This window comes from Poeciliopsis prolifica, unplaced genomic scaffold, assembly GCF_027474105.1.
Source record: "Poeciliopsis prolifica strain line A6 unplaced genomic scaffold, Auburn_PproV2 SCAFFOLD037, whole genome shotgun sequence".
In the NCBI taxonomy this organism is placed as follows: domain Eukaryota; kingdom Metazoa; phylum Chordata; class Actinopteri; order Cyprinodontiformes; family Poeciliidae; genus Poeciliopsis; species Poeciliopsis prolifica.
The window spans coordinates 3,322,993-3,344,063 of NW_026562412.1; the positions used below are offsets into that span (position 1 = coordinate 3,322,993).

The following is a 21,071-nucleotide window of genomic DNA, read 5'->3' on the forward strand; positions in this document are numbered from 1 at the left end:
AGGAAATGACACAAAAACCTCTGACGAAAACATGATCACAACTTCCTTCTTTACAAAATATGAAGAAAAATTTTGTAATTTCTAATTTTAGTGGTTGTAGGATTTCTCTTTTGGCTTTGGTAAAATAAAATAAAAAAATCTTACTACACTTGAAATGAGACAAAACCAACTTAGTAACTTTTCAGCAATATACAGGAGCTTATTTTGAGAAAAATTCCTTAATATTAACAAAAGTTATGTCTTATTTCAGATATGCTAAGGTATTTGCAGTAGAAACTAGACCAGAATTAACTTGGCCAGAGTTTGTTTTTGCAGCTAACAGTAGACTATATGTTCATCATCTCTGGGAGGAAAACTGGAGAAAATCCATGTCTGCATATGGAGAAAATGTGAAATAAAAGCCCCAACTAAGATTTGCTTAAACTGCCAGCTTTTGTTGCTGAATCCATTGAAGTGGGCAGAGTACCCAAAACTTGGACTCAAGTCAGAGCAGAACTACTTCAGCTTAGTTTTACTCAAGTAAAAGTAAAAAATAGGCAAGAAAGTACTCAATTATGAGTTAAAAAGTATTTGGTAAAACTTCTACTGCAGTGCTGAGTAACAGGTCTCATCATTAATCATTTAATATTTAAAAATTACATTATTATTATCAGATGGACCAAAGTAGAAAGTTAAGTGGAAGTTTTGGTATTCTAAGTGTGAGAGAGACCAAATTTATTAGTTTATTTATTAGTTTATTCTTTAGGTACCGAATGCGACAGGCTGAGATTTTGTGTTAAGGTAAATGCTTCAAAAAGACACATATGCTTCATAAAGCTTCATAAAGACACATCCGGATGTCATCTGTGCCTGATCCCAGCAACATATGGACGGAAATGACAATAATTCATATAAATGTTATAGAAATAACAATAACATTTTTCAAATCAACAAAAACTGCAGGTGAATATTTGATTAAAACATGTTTGTTTTTCATTCAGTGGGTAGAAAATCCATAAATTTTACTTTAGTAAAAAAGTAAAGACATTTTTTACTTTTATTGTTACTCAGGTAATTGAATAAATGTAACCAGTTATTAGCCCCGTATCTCCCATAACTGTTACTCTTCTTTAATTCAATAAGAAACCTCCCAGTCATATTTCTATGAAGGTGCAACTTCACATTAAAAAAAAATCAATCTCCCAGTTTTCAGATTTGCTCAGTAAAGAAAAAGAATCTTATATTTGTCTAGCCCTGTATAATATGCTGTTGTTCTCACACTTTAATCAATGACCCTATTAAATCTTTTCATCTGCGACTCTTTAGAAAAACCTAAAATGCCAACCAGGATTTAAAAACCTGCTAAGGTAGAAATAAAAACCTAATGAGGATAAATACAAACACTTCCTATTCTGATGCCATACAGAAATTACAATAAATGATATACTCTCACAATAAATTAACACCTTTTCTGGATAACAACTGCTCTCCGCTGCATCTAAGAGATTAGAAAATCAATTCAGCTCACCTGTCCAGCCGCAGAAACACACTCACCTCTCTCACAGCAATTACACGATCAGAGGTGAAATCGATGTGTGGAGTAATTGGTCTCAGCTGCTGCGCAACCTCGTCAGGAAACTGTGAGAGTTAACCGTTCAGCTCTCTGATCAGAGCAGGTGAGGTATTTTCAGCCGTTTTCCTCGCAGTTTTAAGCTTTGGACTCCCTGCATGTTATTGTTTACAACTGGAAGTTTCGCGCATGCGTACAATGCTGCAGGGCAACGTCCATTATAACCGCGCAGGCGCAGTAGAACGAGTAGCTAAATAAAACCTGGAGATGTAGGAAGTAGTAATTTAGTCCACTGCGCCACAGCATTAGGAAAGATAACCTAGAAAATCACTATAGAACAACTAAAATCCACTATTTTCTCGCTTTCTGTGTCGGCTAAGCTACATACATACTCGTTGTCATAGCATCAAATAACGCCATTTTATGTATCGAGACTCAACACCAAAAAAATAAAATCCCTCAAACATTTCCCACACAAATAACAGATCATTCAGTCCGTTGCAGTTATATGTTTTTAGGCCCGGTGTTTATTTTTGCGAATATCAAAAAGTGATCACTGTGTTAGCTTAGCTGCTAGCGGAAGCTAAACTATTAGCTTAGCTTCCGCTGCTAGCAGCTAAGCTAATACAGGCTCTTTATTAGCCAGTTTAAACATCTGCTCTACTGATGATCGGTCAGAGTTCATAGGTCGCCTGTTTTCATTTTTTAACTGAACTGAAACACTGAATTTCTCATCATATTTACATGTTACGGTCTTCGTAGACAAGCTAGCATAACCGCTACCTGCCTCACCCTCGCATGTCTTTTCTTAATTAAAAGTTTTTCCTGATGTTGCTATCTAGTTTTCATAGAGTAGCAAATTACTGCGTCCCCTTTTCTTTTATATATCAGGCATACTTTTAAAATTTAGCGTGTAATATTGATATCCGAACAGAAAAAAACGATGGTACATGAAGCAAGCAGTCACTTGTACAAAAATTAAATCTGTTAGAAAAAAAAGAGAGGAAAAAAATACTTTAATAAGAAAGTGAAAACTGATTTCCACAAAAATAATTACATCAAGGCATAAATTTATGCAATCAATCTACCAGATTGAGGTCTGGGCTTAAACTAGGCCACTCCAGAACCTCCACATTGCTGTTTTCAAGCCATTTTGTTCCAACTATTTCTCAAAGTGCAGCTGTGTGATATTTCTTGCTTTGTTTTATATGAATAGACTGAAATCTTACATAATTTTCCTTTAATTTTTTTTATCACAACACTCCTCATGGATCAGTGTGTTCTGGTGATGTGAAGATGATTTTGACTTTTCAAACAGATTATGTGCTGAGCTGAAGTCCTTCATACCAGGAGACAGTAGCCTGTGAAATTTATTTCTATTTTTTACAGTCAGGCCTCACTGGGTTTGTCATTTCTTTTGATGTCATATCATGCAATGACATTTTAAGGTTAGGAACATGAGCCTTTTTTAGAAAACAGCATCAGAAACCAAATCAAATCTGACATTTAATCAAAAGATCTGATGGGTCAGAACTGCAGAGGTCAATTGAAAATAATAGCAAAGAATGTATTTTAATCATAAAGAGCAAAGTGAGAAATGAGAAGAAGTGACAAAATGTCTGCAGGAATGACTTTGAGAAAATCATCCCTGCTTTGATTGGGATGTGAGGAAAATGCATAAATTAGCATTTCTACAAATAATCACCAAGCTTAAAAAATCTAGTTTTACTAATGCTCGGTGATTTGTTGTTGTAACATTTAGAAATTTGGAACCTCTCTTTTCAGACACTGAATATTTATGAATAAATTTACATTCCGGTTCCGCTTTTATCTGCTGTGTCCAAAATATATTCAGCTTTCACTTAAGAAAATGTAAAAATAAACAGAACACAGACTGTATAAACAAGGAAATATGAAAAGCAAAACTTTAATGTTGAATTTTGCACAAACAATTTATAATTAAAACAATGTTGGAGCTGAAAATATTTTTTTTCTCCTATTCATTGCAATCTGTCGCAGTGTTGGTCAAAATGTGTGCAAATCATGGTGAGTGAGCAAAATCTATTCAAAAACTAACATTGTGAAACCCATAACTTGGTGACAGAATAATACATAAACTTCACAAAAAAGCAGCACAAAAATGACTGAAACTCTTTTAAAACAACAAAAAATCTGATACTCAATTTTTATTCTACATTTAAAATACTAAATTATATTTATTTTGAATTTATTGTGAAGTATTTATAAAATATATAACTTGAACCATTTTTTTGATTACTAGTTCATTTAATTTGACCCAAAATGATTTTTTTGTTTTATTTTATTTTTATTGCACTCAGACACAAACCTTTTGCACTGGAAACAGATTTAAAGTTTGAAAGTAACAAAGTATTCTGCTGCTGCATGCATGTTTGCAATTTCCTTTAAAGCCAACTTAAAATTACACTTTTCTTATGAGTTCGGAGGAAATTGAAGCCTGTTTAGATTGTAATTGCGATAAAAAGTTATAAAACATGGCTGCAGAACAATAGGTTATAATCACAATCAGAACTTCAGATGTAGAAGTCTGCATCCATGAAGATTAAAATTACACCTCTGCAGGGTTTGGAGAGATGTCAGAATAAAGTTGCTGTAAAAGAATCATCAGTCTGATTTACTGCTAAACATGGCAGATTTTTAAGCTGGCAACCAGAGATATTTTTCCTCTTTCTGCTTTAAATGCTTGGCAGGTTTTTTCAGCAAACGTTTGGCTGATGAGGAGCAAAGGGGAGCAATCCTCCCAGCGTCAGCAAACTTACTTACATAAACAGCGCAGGGAGTCAAACGATCCCACTGGGAAGGTTTGGAAGTGTTTGGGATGAGCCTAATTAAATTTAAGGGCATAAGTGGGCAGCTAAAGATACAAAATATGTTGGGAAAATGGTAAAAGCTTTAACATTTGCTAAAAAGAAATGTTACAACCATTTTGATTAAGAAAAACAAAACCAAAGCAACATAAAATAGGAGTAGAAAATGAAAATATGTCTACTAACTTGACTATTCACAATAAAAGAAAATGCGAAACATTTTTTTTTTTGTTGTCGTTGAGTATAGCTGTTTTTCTGCTGACAATATAAAATTGCGCAATTTCACTGCAATAACAATTATTTTTATTAAATCACATAGATGTAGCAATCCAGATGCAAAGATCATCAATACTCCGGTCTAAAAAACTAAACAGATTCTACAAAAAGAAACATAATGTGGAAAAGAAAAAACTGAAAATCTGACCAAAGAATTTAAATTGTAACATTTTGAGTCACTGTGCCGTTTCCTAGCAACCCCAGCTGAGCCTGGAGTGTTACCTAGCAACCCACGCGGTGCTCCAGCACCTTTGGTCAGCTGACATCTTTCACTGTTTTGCTTTGTTGTTGACTTACTATTCAAAAGCCACCATCAAAAAACATATTTTTGTTCTGTTGCAAATATTTTGGCACACATGAGGCAAAACAAAACTAACATACAAATAACTTTTCAGCTTGTATTTAGTGAATAATTCCTTAAAACTGCTGAAAAAGTACTTGCTCCTTTGGCAGATTATTTCACTTATAACAAGACATTTTTCCTATATTATAAATTAAAGTGTAATAAGATAGTTGCACTAGAAACCAGACTAATAGTAAGATTTCCTGTTTTGCAGTGCATTTTTTTGGAAGCTGAGTCTAAATCTAACGTTTTTTCAGTAAAATCCAACGCTACATAAATGTAATTTTACACGTTTTCTCCCTCCTCCTCCATCTTGTCCGTTGACTTGAGCTTTTGTTCTCCTCGCTGCTGTTTGCAAATCTGGTTTCTCCAGGCCACTCCAGGGTATTGTTGGTGTTTTGATTTGAAAATCCTCTTTAACAAGGTCAGATTTCTGCTTTGTTCCTTTTTCCTCTAAAATAAGAGCATGTTTAAAATGGAGTAGCGAGTTGTGCTCTCCTCTCTGAACTGGCTTGCTCTGTAATTGCCCCTCTTGGGACTCAGGCTTCATTTATTGCCCAGTGAGGAGGCAGAATCTGCTGCAGAATAAGTGAAACAATTGAAGGTATCTTAGAAAACAAACTTCTTCTTTTGTTTTTCGTCCTGTTACATCCACAAATCTGTCCAAACCGCCACTAAAACAAAGTTCTTCAAGTTGGTTACATAAAGATTTTAATCCACTACGTTTCAATGTAATTGCAAGAAGTTACAATCAAAAGAATGAAGCCAGGCTTTGATTCATTAAAGCGCCATGTGGTGATTAAACAAATCCCTTTTCACCCACTGGGTCAATTGCTTGTCCAGATTTGCATATTCGTTTTCATAGATTGCTTCGTCTTTCATGTTTGAAGCCAGCTGATAAGGATGTTTTGGTGATCACATGTTTCAGGAAGAAATATTTAAACAAACCCCCACCCATCACACAGTACAGTACAAGATAATATTCATAATTTTTGTTCCTTCCTGGAGTCAGTATGCTGTTTCTCTGGGATTATGCACAGTAGGATCTTCAACAAGATATATTCAAATATATACTTAAAGGTGCAGTATCATGTATTTTTAATGCACATAATTCCATTTTGTAGCACATTTAAGTAAATATTTTACCTTCAAATATACCTGTAATTGGGCCGCTGTCTCTTTAAGAAACTCCTGCTCTTTCTGAAACTCCGCCTTCAGGAAGTCATCACAACATGGCTCCTCTATCAACCCTCTATTATGTGGTTCTGTGAGGCTGTTTTATTTTCCAAACATTTAAAAACAAAAATTTATGAACTCTACCAGAAAACTAAAAATTATTCATCGTTTGGGGATTTTGCAGGACAGAGATCTAAAAAAAAATAACCAAACCAACAAAGAAATGGCTCAACAAACATAAAACCATCTTCCACAGAAATCTCAGTCCCCACACCAACATGCAATAGAAAACCTTTACAGTAATTTGTTTTTTGTTTATTTCTGCCACAAACCTTTTTGGCATTTCAAGCATTCCATACAGAAAAGCTGGTTTCCTACATGTGCAAGTGCAAATTTTCTCCACAAAAAAAAAAAAAAAATCTAATCACAAATCCTAACTTGATTGGCTTTATTAAATAAAGATTGGATTCATGGTTAAGTGGGCGGCCCACATTGATGTAATAATAACCTGCGTTTGTCTGACCTTCAAGTTTGACCTTCAGCTGCTGGGATTATTTCTGTCTCTCTTCAAATCACCTTTGCTGTGATTGGAAGACAAGAGATAATAAGTCAGGATGCAGAATTTTCTCGGAAATTTTTTAGAAAATTTCAAGAAAACTTCTGAGATTACGCTCAAAATTTCAGTTTTTTTTTGAGGGGGACGATATTTACCACTTATTACTACTTTAATTTTGCATGTTTGCTGTTTTGTGATGTCTAGTTTTAAGTTTCTTTTGGCTTCAATTGAATAAATTTATCTTCAGTAATTAGAACAGGATTTGGGTTGTTTCTTTCAAAAAGCTTCCTGACAAGTTTAATGAAGAATAAAAGCTGATTGGATGCTGCAAAATTGACGTTTCAGTAAAAGTTTCTTCATTTTACCTTTTGTTAAAACATGAATACTTTGTGCTGTACTTTACTTTTTCCTGTACAAAAAAAATGATAAAATTTTTACCCTGATTACAAAACAAAAGTCTCCATCTGCATCTAATTGGGCCAAAATTAGTTTCATGTCTGAATTGCAGGTGGCCGCTCTTTGGGCACCTCGGATTTAATCCGTCTTAATCCTCTGAATCACAGTTTAGCTCAATGAAACGGCTGCAGATGAAGCTGTGGCGCGCTGCACAAAGAAACGCTCGGCAGCAAACCGCCACTATTAGCAGCTAAACAGAGATAAACAGAGATTTCCCTCAGCAGCAGGAAAAAGCAGAGTAAATATTGAACCTTCAGCAGCTGGAGACATCAGGATGCTAATGCTAATGTTTATTGACTTAGTACTAAATAAGCTACCAGATGCTAGCAGGTTGTTTACAACTAGAAACACTAAAGGTCGGTAGAAAAACATTGTACTAAAGTAGAAGTAAAACGTTGCCAAGAAATTATTAAAGAAAGAATAAAAAGTATTTATGAAAAATCTATTCCAGTAACTGATCAATTTATCAATCATCTAATATTTGAAAATTGCATAATCAGATGGACCAAAATATAAACTTAAGTGGAAATTTGGGTATTTTAAGGACCAAAATGGGAATATGTAAAATAAATAACAATGAAATGTTTCTAAATCAATAAAAAAAACTTGTTAAACTTTTAACAAAAACTGCAGGTGTTTGTCTGATGTTTGTTTTTCATTCAGTGGGTAGAAAATCCAGAGTTTTATTCAAAGAACAGTGGAAATACTTTATAATTATTCAAGTAAAAGTAAGAAGTACAAAACTGATCTACAAGTAGGTTTTCAGCTAGAAATAGGAGCTTAATTTAAGTAAATAACAAAATAATTTAAGTAAATAAAAAAAGTAAATAATAATAATAATAATCTGCAAGACATTTTAATGTATGAGAAAAAACTGGCAGATTATTTCACTTATAACTAAACCCTTCTCCTCAATTTTTATTTCATTTTTTAATTATTTTATCTACTTGAAACAAGCTCCTATATCTTTCTAAAAAGTTTCTTGTAAGTTAAGTTTTGTCTTTTAGTTTATTTATAGCATATTATTAAACACTTAATCAAACCAAATTGAACTGGGAATGAAGCTGTTAATATGTAAATAAGGATTTTTATAATAAAATGTACCAAAACATTAAAAATTTAGAAAAAAATGCTTTATTTCAGTGTTTCAATGAGTTTCAGGTGCAAAATAAAGAGCAAATAATTGCCACGATCAGTTTTTGGAGATTGCTGCAGTTAATCTTAAATGCTCTCCAACTGTAACGGCTGAAAACCCAGGAAGTGTTTCATTTGTCGTTTTGTCTTCCTGGTTTTATTTTCGCCTGCTCCCGCTGCGTCCTGTTCTTGTTCTCCCAGAGTAATTGATATGATACGAGCTCTGCCAAATGTAATCTTCTTTTAATTAAGTCGTGCTGGAAACGTCACTTCTAGACACTTTCTTGTTCTCATTTTTCTTTTGCTTCTTATCATTTTCAACATGATTAGGCATCAATGTTTTCATTATCTCAACTCTTTCCTTTAATTTTTAGCAACTTTCACCTATAATCTAGTGCAGGGTTGTCCAAAGTGCAGCCTGAGGGCCATTCGTGGCCCTCTGACTGGTTTTGTATGGCCCCCAACTGCAAATCAAAAATGATACAAATTTGGCCTGTTAATGCAGATGAAGATTTTTAATTTGTAATCAGGGTAAAAATTCTTACTAGCATAATTTTTTTTTAAAGAAAAATGAAAAGTACAACAAAAACTATTTCTGTTTTTTGGCATTTACTCCTTTTTTTTGTCAACATTCACCCTAAAACAGAGCCGTAAAAATCGCAATAAGTGTTTAATTTGTTATTTTCTGTCCCTTTCTTGCATCACATATGCTAGAAAGGGACATATGGTAATCTTTCAATGAAGACGTGCTGAAAATGTCACTTTAATTGACGTCACACTTTAGTTTTTCTTGCCCTCTTATCGTTTTCAACATGACTTCGCCGTCATTGTTTTTATTATCTCAACTCTTTCCTTTAAATCTTCCCAACTTCCATCTACAATCTACTGACTCATTCTTGTTTTTTTTCTGCTTTTGTCCCCAATTTCTCCTCTGCTGTGCTTCGTCTGTCCTTTCCCTGCAGTCTCAGCACCATGAGGAGGAAAAGCGAGCGCTCAGCCGGGAAATCATTGTTCTCAACAATCACCTCATGGAGGCAAAGATCACCATCAACAAACTCAGAGAGGACAACGTGAGTAAGCGCCTTCCAGGAACTGATTTCCACAGATGTGAGTTTTCTGAATGAAACATTTCCCACATTAAAAAAGCAATTTTTAGGGGGGGACAAATCTGCATTTTCTTTGCTTGGTCAGTAATTTTTTTGAAAGCAGAAATGACAACTCTTCAAAAATCTGCTTTCTCCCTCTAACTATTGATGCTTCCAGTCGTCGCCGCTGTATTTCTGCAGCATCCTGGATATTTGCGCTTCAAGGTGCCACAGCAGATAGAGGAATTAACTCTAAGCCACTGGGTGTTTTATAGTGATTATACAGAAATCAATGAGCTTCCTGAGGGTGGGGAGAAGTCGGAGTCTGATTCTCAGCTCAAGGGCACATGGCAATCTAGTGCCTTGCTTTCTTTGAAGTGATTTTACTGGCTTTCTGTGTGCAGCCTCTAAGTTCGGTTGGGTCTTTTTTCCTTCCTCTTTCTCCTCGATGGCCCTTATTAGCACTTCTGAGGTACATAGCACTTTGCCAATTTCCCTCGATCCATCTGAGCCAGCAGTTTGGCAGACATTTCCTCCAGAGAGAGAGCACAGAGAGGGAGTCGTGCAATGCTTTGACTCCTCGTAGATTGCTTCTGGTTTATTTTTTTGTCAAACTCGATGCTTTAAATGGGACCTTTTATGTAAAATTCACATTTTGGATGTTTTTATTCTTCCATTTGGGTCTTAACAGCTTCTAAAAAACATACTAAGTGTTTAATAAAATCACCCGATTAGCTAATGGCTTTTTGGTGTCTGGAAAACGAGCGGTTTCACAAACTTCCTGATAGATAGGTCATGCTTTGTCGCTACCTAGCAACCGAACCGGAGCTTCAGCACGATTGGTCAGCTGGTTTTTAACACTTCAAAAACACAAAATCTGACAAAGCGTTTTTGGTCTACTTTCAAGTGCGAATGTTTGAAATAAGACTAAACTAACTCATATTTCAAGAATATATAGGAGCTTATTTTGAGCAACTAATTCTTAATATTGATGAAAAAGTTGTAGTTTCACTGGCAGATGATTTCAAATTGTTTTGCTATAAGTGAAATAATCTGCCAATGGAATAACAAGGCAGTTTTGCGAAATAAACCGATTTCAGTTCTCCTGAAAAACCTCCGTATCCTAGTGGAAGAATAAAATTTAGGAGTTTTACCAAGATCCTATATCGTGTTGAAAAGTTACTTGTGAGTTAGTTTTGTTTTATTTTCAATATTTGCACAAGAAATTATAATAAACTTACTTTGTGAGACTTTTGCAGTGCATGCGCTGGTTAATATTGTTGCTGTGGTTGTTTTCTTATCTTCTAGCAGCAGGAAAGCAGCACAAAAATGACAGGAATGGATTTTTATATCCTCAAAAGCAAACCAAAGTCCCTTTAAAAGGGAACTATTTTGCAAAATTCACATTTAATTTTTTTTTTCAAATCCATTAGGTCTCTGCTGCTTCTTAAAGCAACCCAGGTGCTTAAAAAAAACCCAACCAAAATTTTTAAAATGTCACAAATCAGCAGGCAATGGCCGTTACCTAGCAACTCCAGCTAAGCTAAAACCTGTTGCCTGTTTTGTCAGCTGGCTTCACCGCCGTGCAATGGCTGCTGGAAAAGACAAGTGTTTTTTAAACTCTACAGTTTAAAAACCCTTTTCAGACACTGAGGGGAAAAGCTTGTATTGTTCAAAACTCCCTTATTTAGTTGGCACAAAGTAGTTTATTAAAAAAAACAAACAAACCCTGTGCCTATGTGTGTTAAAATACTCGCCACCCACAAGCCACTTGCTACATTCTTGTTGATTTTGCAGGAGGCTGCACTTCTGCTTTTCAAAGATGCATGTTTGTGAAATTGTGCATCTGTTTGCATGAGTGTAAACATTGAGTTGGTGAATCAGTAAATTTAAACTATTATTCCAACTATCATTGACATTAAATGATTTTAATGCTGATAATCCAACAAATGACACAGATTACTGGAAGAAAACAGTTATAATCCAAGATAATTCATCTATTTATTGAAAGAATCAACATGTAAAACCGAACTGTGTGAGGATTGTGAAGAAAAAAAATCCTGCCTTACATTAATTAAGCAATGCAAAATGCAACTGTTGGTTCATGCAAATATTTGTTTAAAAATGTAAAGTTTGCTTTTGAATAGTGGCTGGTTGGTAAACATCGTCTGAAACTGAAGCTCTCGGGAGGCGACAGTGTTACAAGAACTGACCGTTTTAAAACAAACAGGACCGAAAAAAGCCGTGAAAACACACACGCATGAACAAAGCCAGAGGAAAACACTAAACCTTCATTATCGTTTGGGAAATATTAATTAAAAACCAAAAACAAAATCAAGATTTCATGAGACGGAGCGCAGAAGGAGGAATAGTTTTCTCTTGCTCTCTGTTCTGGAGGGCGCTGATAAGTGGAAGTGCTGCTTTAAATGCTTTAACAAGATTAGCAAAGTCTGCTCTGCATAGATAGGAGACGTTCATATTAAAAACTGGTGATCGTTTCAACAGCCTGCAAACCGCTAATGGCAGACGAGCTGAGAAATATGACAACATAACAATAAATCCTCCATTTTCAGCTGGATTTTATTTCATTTTTCAGAAATGAAAGAACTAGTTTGGCTTTAATGCACATAATAAATATTTAAATGTTTTAAAATCTGGTTGATTCCAGCAGCTTAATGCTGGTCAGTTTTATCCTTTACCAAGGATAAAACTTGGTAAAGTTTTATCCTTGGTAAAGGATAAAACTTTACCAAACCTAATTAAATGTGTTTGAGTCACTTTTCTGCTCCCTGCTGTTGATTTGAAGTGAGATGATCCCTCAGCATGATGCTGCCACCACTGCACTGCAAAAACACTAAATCCTACCAATTATTTTTGGTCTAGTTTCTAATGCAAATATCTCAGTACACTTAAAATAAAACAAAACTAACTTACAAGTAACTTTTCAGCAAGATATTGGAGCTTGATTTTCTTTTCCATTGTGCTAGTTCCTTGGTAGAATATTTTCTTATATTAAGACATTTTCCCCATGTTATAAATTAAATAATCTGCCCATAGAATCAGAAATCTTTCATCAATATTAAGGAATTATTTACTTTAAGTCAGTTTGTCTTATTGCAAGTGTAATAAAATATATGCACTATAAACTCAGTCATAAATATTTAGTAAGATTTTGTATTTTTGCAGTGTACTTTGTTCCAGCAACAAACTAAAAATAATTATTTGGATTTTAAAATGCAGAGTAGCAACAAAGTGCCATATTATTTGGACAGTTTGAAAATGACAGCAGCTGAGAAACAGCAGCAGTGAACAGGTTGGTATTATATATTTCCTCTGCAACACCAAGAAATGAACCATTCTTTGTTCATATGTTCCATGTTTGATAACATTTAGTTTGTATTACTTAATGTTATTTATTTATGTTTTTGTAGCTGAAAATGCCAGTAAGTAAAACAGATTTAGAAAAATAACATTATGGTTTTGAAGATTGGAAACAACGGAAAAAAGTCTTAAATTTCTGACTTTCTTCTGAAGATTAAAGTCAGAATTATTTTATTTCCTTTCTTATAAAAATCAGACTAAAATGTGGCAAAATGTGTCTTATTATTGAGCAAAACATCTTCATAAGTTCGTTGCAGAAGAAAATACGATGGAGGAATGTAAACTTCTGATTTGCACTGATGAAGAAGTTATTTTGTAGATTTCTAACCATTCAATGCTTGAGGCTGTCTAGGCCAATTTGAATGCGTGTGCTTATATTCAAATTTCCATCAGAAAGGGTTTTCCCAGTAGTTCCAGAGATCTTTCGTCTCTTACAGGACCTGTACAGGAAAGACTGCAACCTGGCCGCCCAGCTGCTGCAATGCTCCAAGTCTCACTACAGAGCTCACAAGTCATCTGAGGTGAGCAAATATGCATCCAAACAAGGCAGTAGGACTTGAAAAACCTGTAAAACATACAAAATGTTCTCCATGTCGATTAGCAGCTTCTAATTAGTGCTTGAATCAGTCTGGAGAGAGCTGCGGTGCCAGATTGAAACCTTGATGAGTGGATTTCACAAAGAGACGGAGCAACGGCGCTCTTGGCCTCTTCAGTCAGACTGATGGAGGTCTGCTGTCTGACGAGGCGTCTGCATAATGAATCGGCAAATAAAGGGCTGTTTACAGGCAGCAGCTGATGACCAGGACATTAAAACAGAAGCAAAGAGGAAGGTTGACAACTGTCTGCCTTTGCATGCAACATGATTTGACTGATTATGCAACATAAAATATATTAAATGAGATTATTTCACTTATTTCATGTTGAAAGTGAAATAATCAGTTTTTGTTCATATAAAGAAATGTTTTTCTAAAACATAAGATCCTATATCTTGCTGAAAAGTTACTTGTTCAGTAACTGCTTTGGAAAAATTTACTTTAAGGGGTATTTTAATGGAAGACATCCACAATAAATAAAACAACAGAATGAACAAAATTATGAAGTCTCTGTAAAGAAAGAGCGAGTTGAGACCAAAACTCCAGACTGAAGAGTTTTATAAGCCAGTTTTTGGTAGAGAGGAAAAGGATAAATCGTGCAAATGAAAATTATTGAGCTTGTTTTAATTTATCATGCAATTAACTGATTTATTTTTTATTGCAACAGACTTAACAAACAGAAATGTGGAGTGAAAGAGAAACTTCACACTGTTTTCATTGTTTTAAAGCTACAGATCTGACAAAGTGAGTCAGGCGTTTGTCCTTAGACTCCCTGGATCAAAACCTTTCGGCTGCAATTAAAGCTGCAAACTTTTGGAGTTTGTCTCATCTGTAGACTGAAATGTTTGCCTAATTTTCTTTAGAAAAATCTCTCAATCTGGATGGAAATGATCTGTAAACATCAAACTTTCCAGATCCTAAAATCCAATGACCCACTTTTTACCTCTGTGTCTGATCTCTGGTTTTTGACATGGAAAGATCCAGATTTTCGGTGGAACTAATGACGAATCAGTTTTCTTTAAAAATAACTAAATGGATCAATCAGTTTATGGCTTCCTGTTCCATTCCGGTTGGAATAACACTGCAATACTTTGTGATTGTTAATTAAGATGTGATTTAGATCGGACACAATGCTGATTTAACTCCCTTGCAGAGCAAACTCCACATTATCATACGCTGCTCGTTCAAAGGCTCACCTACTTTCCATCTCTGCTCCCTGTGGGAGAGTCAATAGCTACTAAAAATAGCTCCAACTTTAAAAATGCAGCTTATTTCATGCAAGCACAAGCATCTATTTCTTAACAAAGCCAAAAAAGACAGTTTTTTTAAAGCCCAGCTGGAGACTTAGACCACCAGTTTAATTTAAATATGACTTGGTCCCTGAGGAACTGATATCAGAGGTTTTTTTGATGGTAGACAGAAGAAAGAGACACTGAGAAAATACAAAGGGAGGGGAAGTGAGGGTGTCTCGGCTGAGAAGGCAACGAAGCTACAGAGAAAAGATGAAAGGATAAAAAAGAGGGGAAGAAGAAAGAGGTTGGTGTGGCAGCAAAAGTTTCTGATCAATTTATTGGCTACAAAGAACCAGTAGGTTTTTTCTAATGAGCACAAACTGAGAGAGAAAACGAAAGTTTGAAGAAACAATTTAAAAAGATTTGGCCTGTTAGGCTGAACTACTTTTTAATTGAAACATTGTTCGACGTGATTCCATTAACACAAATTGGAGTTACAAAAATAAATTTGCTAAATGAAAACAAAAAGTCAAGTGGAAAACGGCAAGAAGTTGTAGGAGGACGATTATAAGATAAATCTTATTGCCAGAACCAACTGTGCAGGGAGGGGCGGGGCAATGGGCGAGGAACCCGTAATAACCGCTTGTTCTGGTTTTATTCTCTTCCTTATATGTATATTTTTTTTACATATTTGTTGAAACTGTCACTATATGGTGACAGTTTGGTATGAGACAAATAATCTGTGAAAAATTCAAGTTGCTTTACCTCCACCCTGTACTCCCAGTGCTGACTAGAAATGAGCAATCAGAGCCCAGAGGCAGGTCTTAGCGATGTCAATCACAATCTTGTACGGCGCTGCCCACATTTCCCCATCAACTGAGCCTGTTGTGAATGCTCATGCTAGTTAGCGTAGCCACAGATGACAGGATATGAATGTTTTCCTGTAAGAGTAAGTTGTTTCTCCACTATAGCACATGTAGCAGCATGAACATGAGGGTGAGTGACAGCACAGAGACACTCCTCCTGGTTCTGATTGGTTGTTTTTGGGCGGGAACGGTGCATTTCTTTAAATGGCAGTAATAGCACATGGAGACGGTGGAGATCGATCTTTTCAGATTATCTGACTCAAACTATCATGACATGGTGACGTTTGAACAAATACGTAAAACAACATATTCTTTATAAAACTTACAGCAGTTTTAATGGAAACACTGCAATTGTGAATTTGTGTTTTTTTTCAAATATCAGTGGAACATCAACAAAGTTTTTTTCATATTTGTAATGGGAACGCAGCTAATAATACAACAAATACAAGAAAAAAGTGAAGATACAAGTTTGTGGAAAAGAAGACAAACCTCAGGAGTTACAACTATATCGAAACACTGATGTGAATCTAAATTTGAAACCCAAATTTCTTTGGCTTCTCTTCCTTAGCTGCCGCTAGACTTCCAGGAACGCATCAGCTCTTACATGGAGAAACATAGCCGGAGTAGAGGAGCCACCATAGCAATGTGTCACCCTAACTACCCTGAAGAAGTGCCCACAGCCATAATTGCCAAGGTCCTGGAAAAGCCTGAACCTGGAAGAGATTCCCCTGTAACATGCCCCACAAGCGCCCACGTTCAGGATGGAGACTTTCTAATTGGAACAGGAAGCAGCGATCACCTGAACCGCCGCCTTTCGTACAAGACATCGGACCTGTACTGCAGCGACACGGCCCTGTATTGTCCTGAGCGATGGCAAGACACAGAACGCAGGCAAAGCGTTGACCTCCATGGCACCGCCCTGCTTCAGCTGCACGCCCAGACCTCCTTAGAGAGTAACCCAGACGATGATCCTTTCCAGTCCGACAGCTTCTCCCACCATGACCCGCCAACGTCTTTCCACCACCATGATGAGTTTGGCACTGGCAGCTTCCCGGCCTCGAGTTCATACTCCAGCTTCAGCCTCGCATCGGATGAGAAGGGAGCAGTTAGCGGTGGCTGTGGGCGCACTGCCAGCAGCACCTTATCCTCGTCCCACCAGGGCCTGTACATAGACTGGCGAGATGGTGGCAGTGGGGACTATGAACGCAAGAGCTTGTCTTCGTATGACAAAGAAGTTCCCGGGTTCTCCAAGTCGCACAGCATTCAGCATATGGTGACCACTAGGAGTCCCCAGAAGGGTACGTCACCATCGTACACAAGGACAGCTTCGTGCTTCAGTGAACCATACCACTCGAGCTCCCCTCGCCTCGCCTCATCCCACAGCATGGGGTCTACAACTGGACTGGGCCAGGCTCAAGGTGGAGCTTTGGAGAGCCAAAATGACGTACCTGAGGACGACTTGAGTGTCCGCTGGAAACAGCTCAGCGTGGAAGACATCCACACTTTCTCGTCTTATCGCAACATTGCAGGGCGGATCTCGCCTTACAGCTTCTCTGAGCGACAGTTTGCAATTGGCCCTTCCAGTAAACTCAAAGAGTCTCTCTACAGCAGCTTCCAAGAAGGAGACAATGTCTTCCACAGCCACGTGCTTGACCAGTGTTTTTCTATGGGTTCACCCAGCCACAATCCGAAACCCAAGGAGCATCGCAAGTCAGAGAAAACATCTCTGCTGTACCGAGCCAAGAATGACAGTCAAGACTCCGAGGGAAGTCTGTTCCTCTCAGGAAGCTCTAAAGACAAGAAAAGCAGTGGGGCTGCAACAACTGCGAACAGTGCAAAGAAGGACTACGTGAACCTGAGCGTGGACAGCTCGGCTGAGTCCTTACACCACAGCTCCCTGGAAGCCTCGAGTCTTCAGCACTACCCAGCGCCAAGGCCAACGATCCGTCCTCGCCCAAGTTCCAGTTCCGCTCTCAGTGTAGGCCCCGCGCTCCCAAAGAAAACTTCTCCAAGGTACCAAAAGTTTGGGAGCACAGGATTGACAAGGAAAGACAGCTTGACCAAGGCACAGCTCTATGGTACGCTCTTGAACTGAGTGTGGAAGAGAAGCTTCAGTTTATGCATGCCAATGACGAAGAGTCCATACTGTACTGCACTGTATGTCTCCCCTAAAGCAAACACATTCATGTGATAAGGTGTTAAGCTGTTGTCCCTTTTTGTATCTTAGCCAAGGCACGCTTCATGCAGTCTGTAACATGTTTTCTATTGTGCATCTTGATACACTGTAGCAACCAGATATACCAGCTGTAAAGAAAGTTTTATTCGTAATTTCTTTTCCAGGAATGGCCACCAGTATGCTGCTAGATCAGTGAGAAGCTAAACACCAACTCCCGTTTAGAGGGCATATATCACCAACGATATCATCAAAAACTCTCATTCAAAACACTAAAACTGGCACAAATTAGAGAGGAACTGTAACTTCTGCTTCCTTGATGTGCAGAGGCATGTGTCTGCATGCTATAATTGTACAAGCCTCACTTTTCTCCACATAATTAATGTTTGGCTGGGGAGAGGTTACCTACTGCAGAAGTAATGCTTTCATACCTACAATGTTGAGGTCTTTGAGTTTTTAAGATAATGCGGCACTTATGGAAGTTAAAATACTTGTAAACAACCAAACAGCAGCTTCAGATTTTCTCCTCCCTCTTTCATTTGGCTCAGATATGAAGAAAAGTACAAACACAAAGAAAGTGATCTGCAGACATCAGCAAATATTTTGAAATGAAGAATGACAGAAAATTGATGTAAAAAGAAAGTATTTTCTTACTTGAGTAACATTATGCTCACAAACGACACGCAGAGTTGTTTGTGAGCATAATGTGTCAGAGACAGTGATCTGTTTGGTCATTGGTTGTATTCCAACAGAGGAGTCTGTTTTAAAGGCTGAGAAGCAGTACGTTGATTTATTTATGTTTCATACTTAATGCCTTTTATGATGTTTTACGGAGTGTCTTATTTACTCATGTTAGCAAGAGATCTATGGTGTGTTGTACACTGTGCTGACTGTAAGCTGTTAAAAATATTTATTTTGTCATAACCAAATAATGCATGTTTAATTAAACAAAAAGAAAAGCTGAAGTAGTTTGCACAGGCAAATTATCAGAAAGTAAAATACTTGTACTTTCTGATAACTTTCTGATTTATTTGGCATTTAATTTTTATACATAACAAAACATTTATTCTCCTTCAAGCTACATTTAAAACTTGAATACTGAGATAGTGAATTAATTGTTTTATGTGTGAGTAAATAGATGATAGGATAAAAATAAAGTTAAAAATACACTAGTGAAACAATTTATCGATTCATTAGAAATAAAGTGCAGTAGAAACAAGAAATGTAGGTACACTGAAGAAAAAAAATTATATCTTTTTAATCACAATGTGACATTAAGTCAGGCTAAAGCGTTCCTGTTTCGTGTCAGAAATATTAGTGATTTCTAAAGTAATAGATTTTTCTTCAAATTTAGCAGCTTACTCATGTTTCCTAGAATAGTGGAAAGTACACTTCTGTTAATTTGCTAAGAGCAGAGCTGATTTTTTGTTCAGCTCTTTAGCATGTTAGCTAACGTTGAAGACATTTAGAGCGATTAGCTTTCCCTACTTGGACTTAATTGAATTTATAAAGTGCTAATTTGTTGCAACACATGATGTGTTATGAACACATGATTGAGTTTAGCGTTTTAGCATTAGCTTCTGATATATATTTGTTTGGCTAGCAGCTTTAGCATTTGTGAAACTTGTAGAAATACCACTGATTTTACTTAATAAAAACACTTTTTCTTAGAATTTTCTCCCAATTCAGAAGGTTACTTACATTTCCTGGGACGATGATAATCACACTTCTGTTAATTTGCTAAGAGCAGAGCTAATTTTTGATTTAGCTCTGTAGCATTTTCGCTAACTTTCGAGGCATTTACCACACATAGCTTCCCCTACATGGATTTGATTGAGATTCTAAAGTGGAATTTGTTGTAAAACATGTTACAAAAAATAACATGCATTGAGTTTAGCACTTTAGCATGAATGCTGAATACTTTTAGCATTCATGGAACTTGTTTTTATAATTAGCGCTTTAGAGTAGCGCGCCTAATTTTTTCATTATCAGTACATCTGTCCTGGAATTTAGGAACAAATAAATGATTTTTGATTTTCTGTTAAGACCTAAAACAGGGAAAGTTTAGTCTGATTTGAAGCCAGAAAGTGAGAATAAAATGGTTTTGTTATGCAGTGTGTATTAATTTTTTCTGTCAGCTGCAAACAAAACAAATAATAGCACAGTAGGAGTATAAATATAAGCTGCAGGAGTCTGATTTTATACGCCTGGAGTTTTTCATATTTTTATATCAAAATTAAATGTGGAATTTGTTGGCTGACCGGCACAGTAGTTAAACCAGGACACTTTGCCTTAACCTCTTTCACTAGACAAGCAGAATGGTTTCCTATACAGACTCCAATATGCTGTGTACATACTGTATAACTGAGCTTCTGTCTCTGTATGTAAACATCTTTCCTGCATTTCTACTTCCTGTCTGCAAGAACACAAGGTGGATTTTTCAAGGATCCCACCCGTTTCAAACAGAAGACGTGTTTATCTGAAATGCTTCTTTTGTAACATCCAACGCTGTAGCCCACTGTAAGCCAAAGTAAAAGTGCAGCTACATTAACGTTTCAGCCGATTCCTGTACTGATAGTTTTGCCCAGATTTTTCCTGAAAAACCAGTAAAAAGATGAACTGAGAAAGAACTGGTTAAGTCTTCAACCGTAGAGTCACTGTGTTGCTTTAAACCAGCATGCCCAGTTAGGCTAAACACTGTGAGAAAAAAACAAAAAAGAAAACAGATGCAGTATAAACATAAACAGAAAGGCATGTTGTCCTGTTGGTAGGTGCAAAAAAACAAGTAAAATAAATAAGAAGAAGCTAAATATAATATGGTTCATTTAAAAAGACGGATTCTTTTGCTGTTCAGTTTCATATTAAAGTTTGCAAAATGACCAGGGTGCAACATCAGTTTTCTTCCTCCGTTGATGTGAGGACCGCCGACGGACGCGCTGCTACTAGCAGGCACTCAGCTTCGCCCTTCATGTGATGGACGGATTTTATTTTGGATGCCTCTACCTCCTTAATTCACAGAGATCTGAGAACTGATTCAAACCATCAGAGGTGTTTTAAAGATTTTGTACGACACTGAAACACAGAAATCCTTCCAAACTAGAGTAATATATAAATAGCAAGATGGTGAAAAATATGAATGACTGCAAAGCGGGGATGATATTTTTGTTGTTGACACAATGTACAAAAGCAGATATTACATATATATAATAACTGTTACACTTATATGACTATTTTTATCTCGTTTTAGTTGATGTTATATTTATTGAGCATTTTGACCCTGAATGATGATAAGACTGAAGCGGTTCTGTTCTATCCGACCTCCAGCTCGGTTCTGGGCCCGTCGTCTAAATGTCAACACGTCTGTTTGTCTGATGCATGGTTATATATTTTTTCTGTATGTTTATT

The 21,071-nt window shown here is 36.5% G+C and overlaps 1 protein-coding gene across 3 annotated transcripts in view; it reads left to right on the forward strand.

Moving 5' to 3' along the window:
* The window catches only part of LOC129374709 (brain-enriched guanylate kinase-associated protein), a 40,903-nt gene extending 23,010 nt beyond the window's left edge, over positions 1–17,893 (forward strand). For 2 of the 3 annotated variants that reach the window (XM_055053280.1, XM_055053279.1), the window contains exons 5-7: positions 9,299–9,406; positions 13,240–13,323; positions 16,062–17,893. In XM_055053280.1, the coding sequence (XP_054909255.1) occupies positions 9,299–9,406; positions 13,240–13,323; positions 16,062–17,588 (1,719 nt within the window). In that variant the 3' untranslated portion in view covers positions 17,589–17,893. Of the gene's footprint in view, positions 1–1,601; positions 1,656–9,298; positions 9,407–13,239; positions 13,324–16,061 lie in introns of those variants that run through there. The other variant, XM_055053281.1, reaches the window with a different exon arrangement.
* The last annotated feature ends 3,178 nt before the right edge of the window (positions 17,894–21,071 follow it).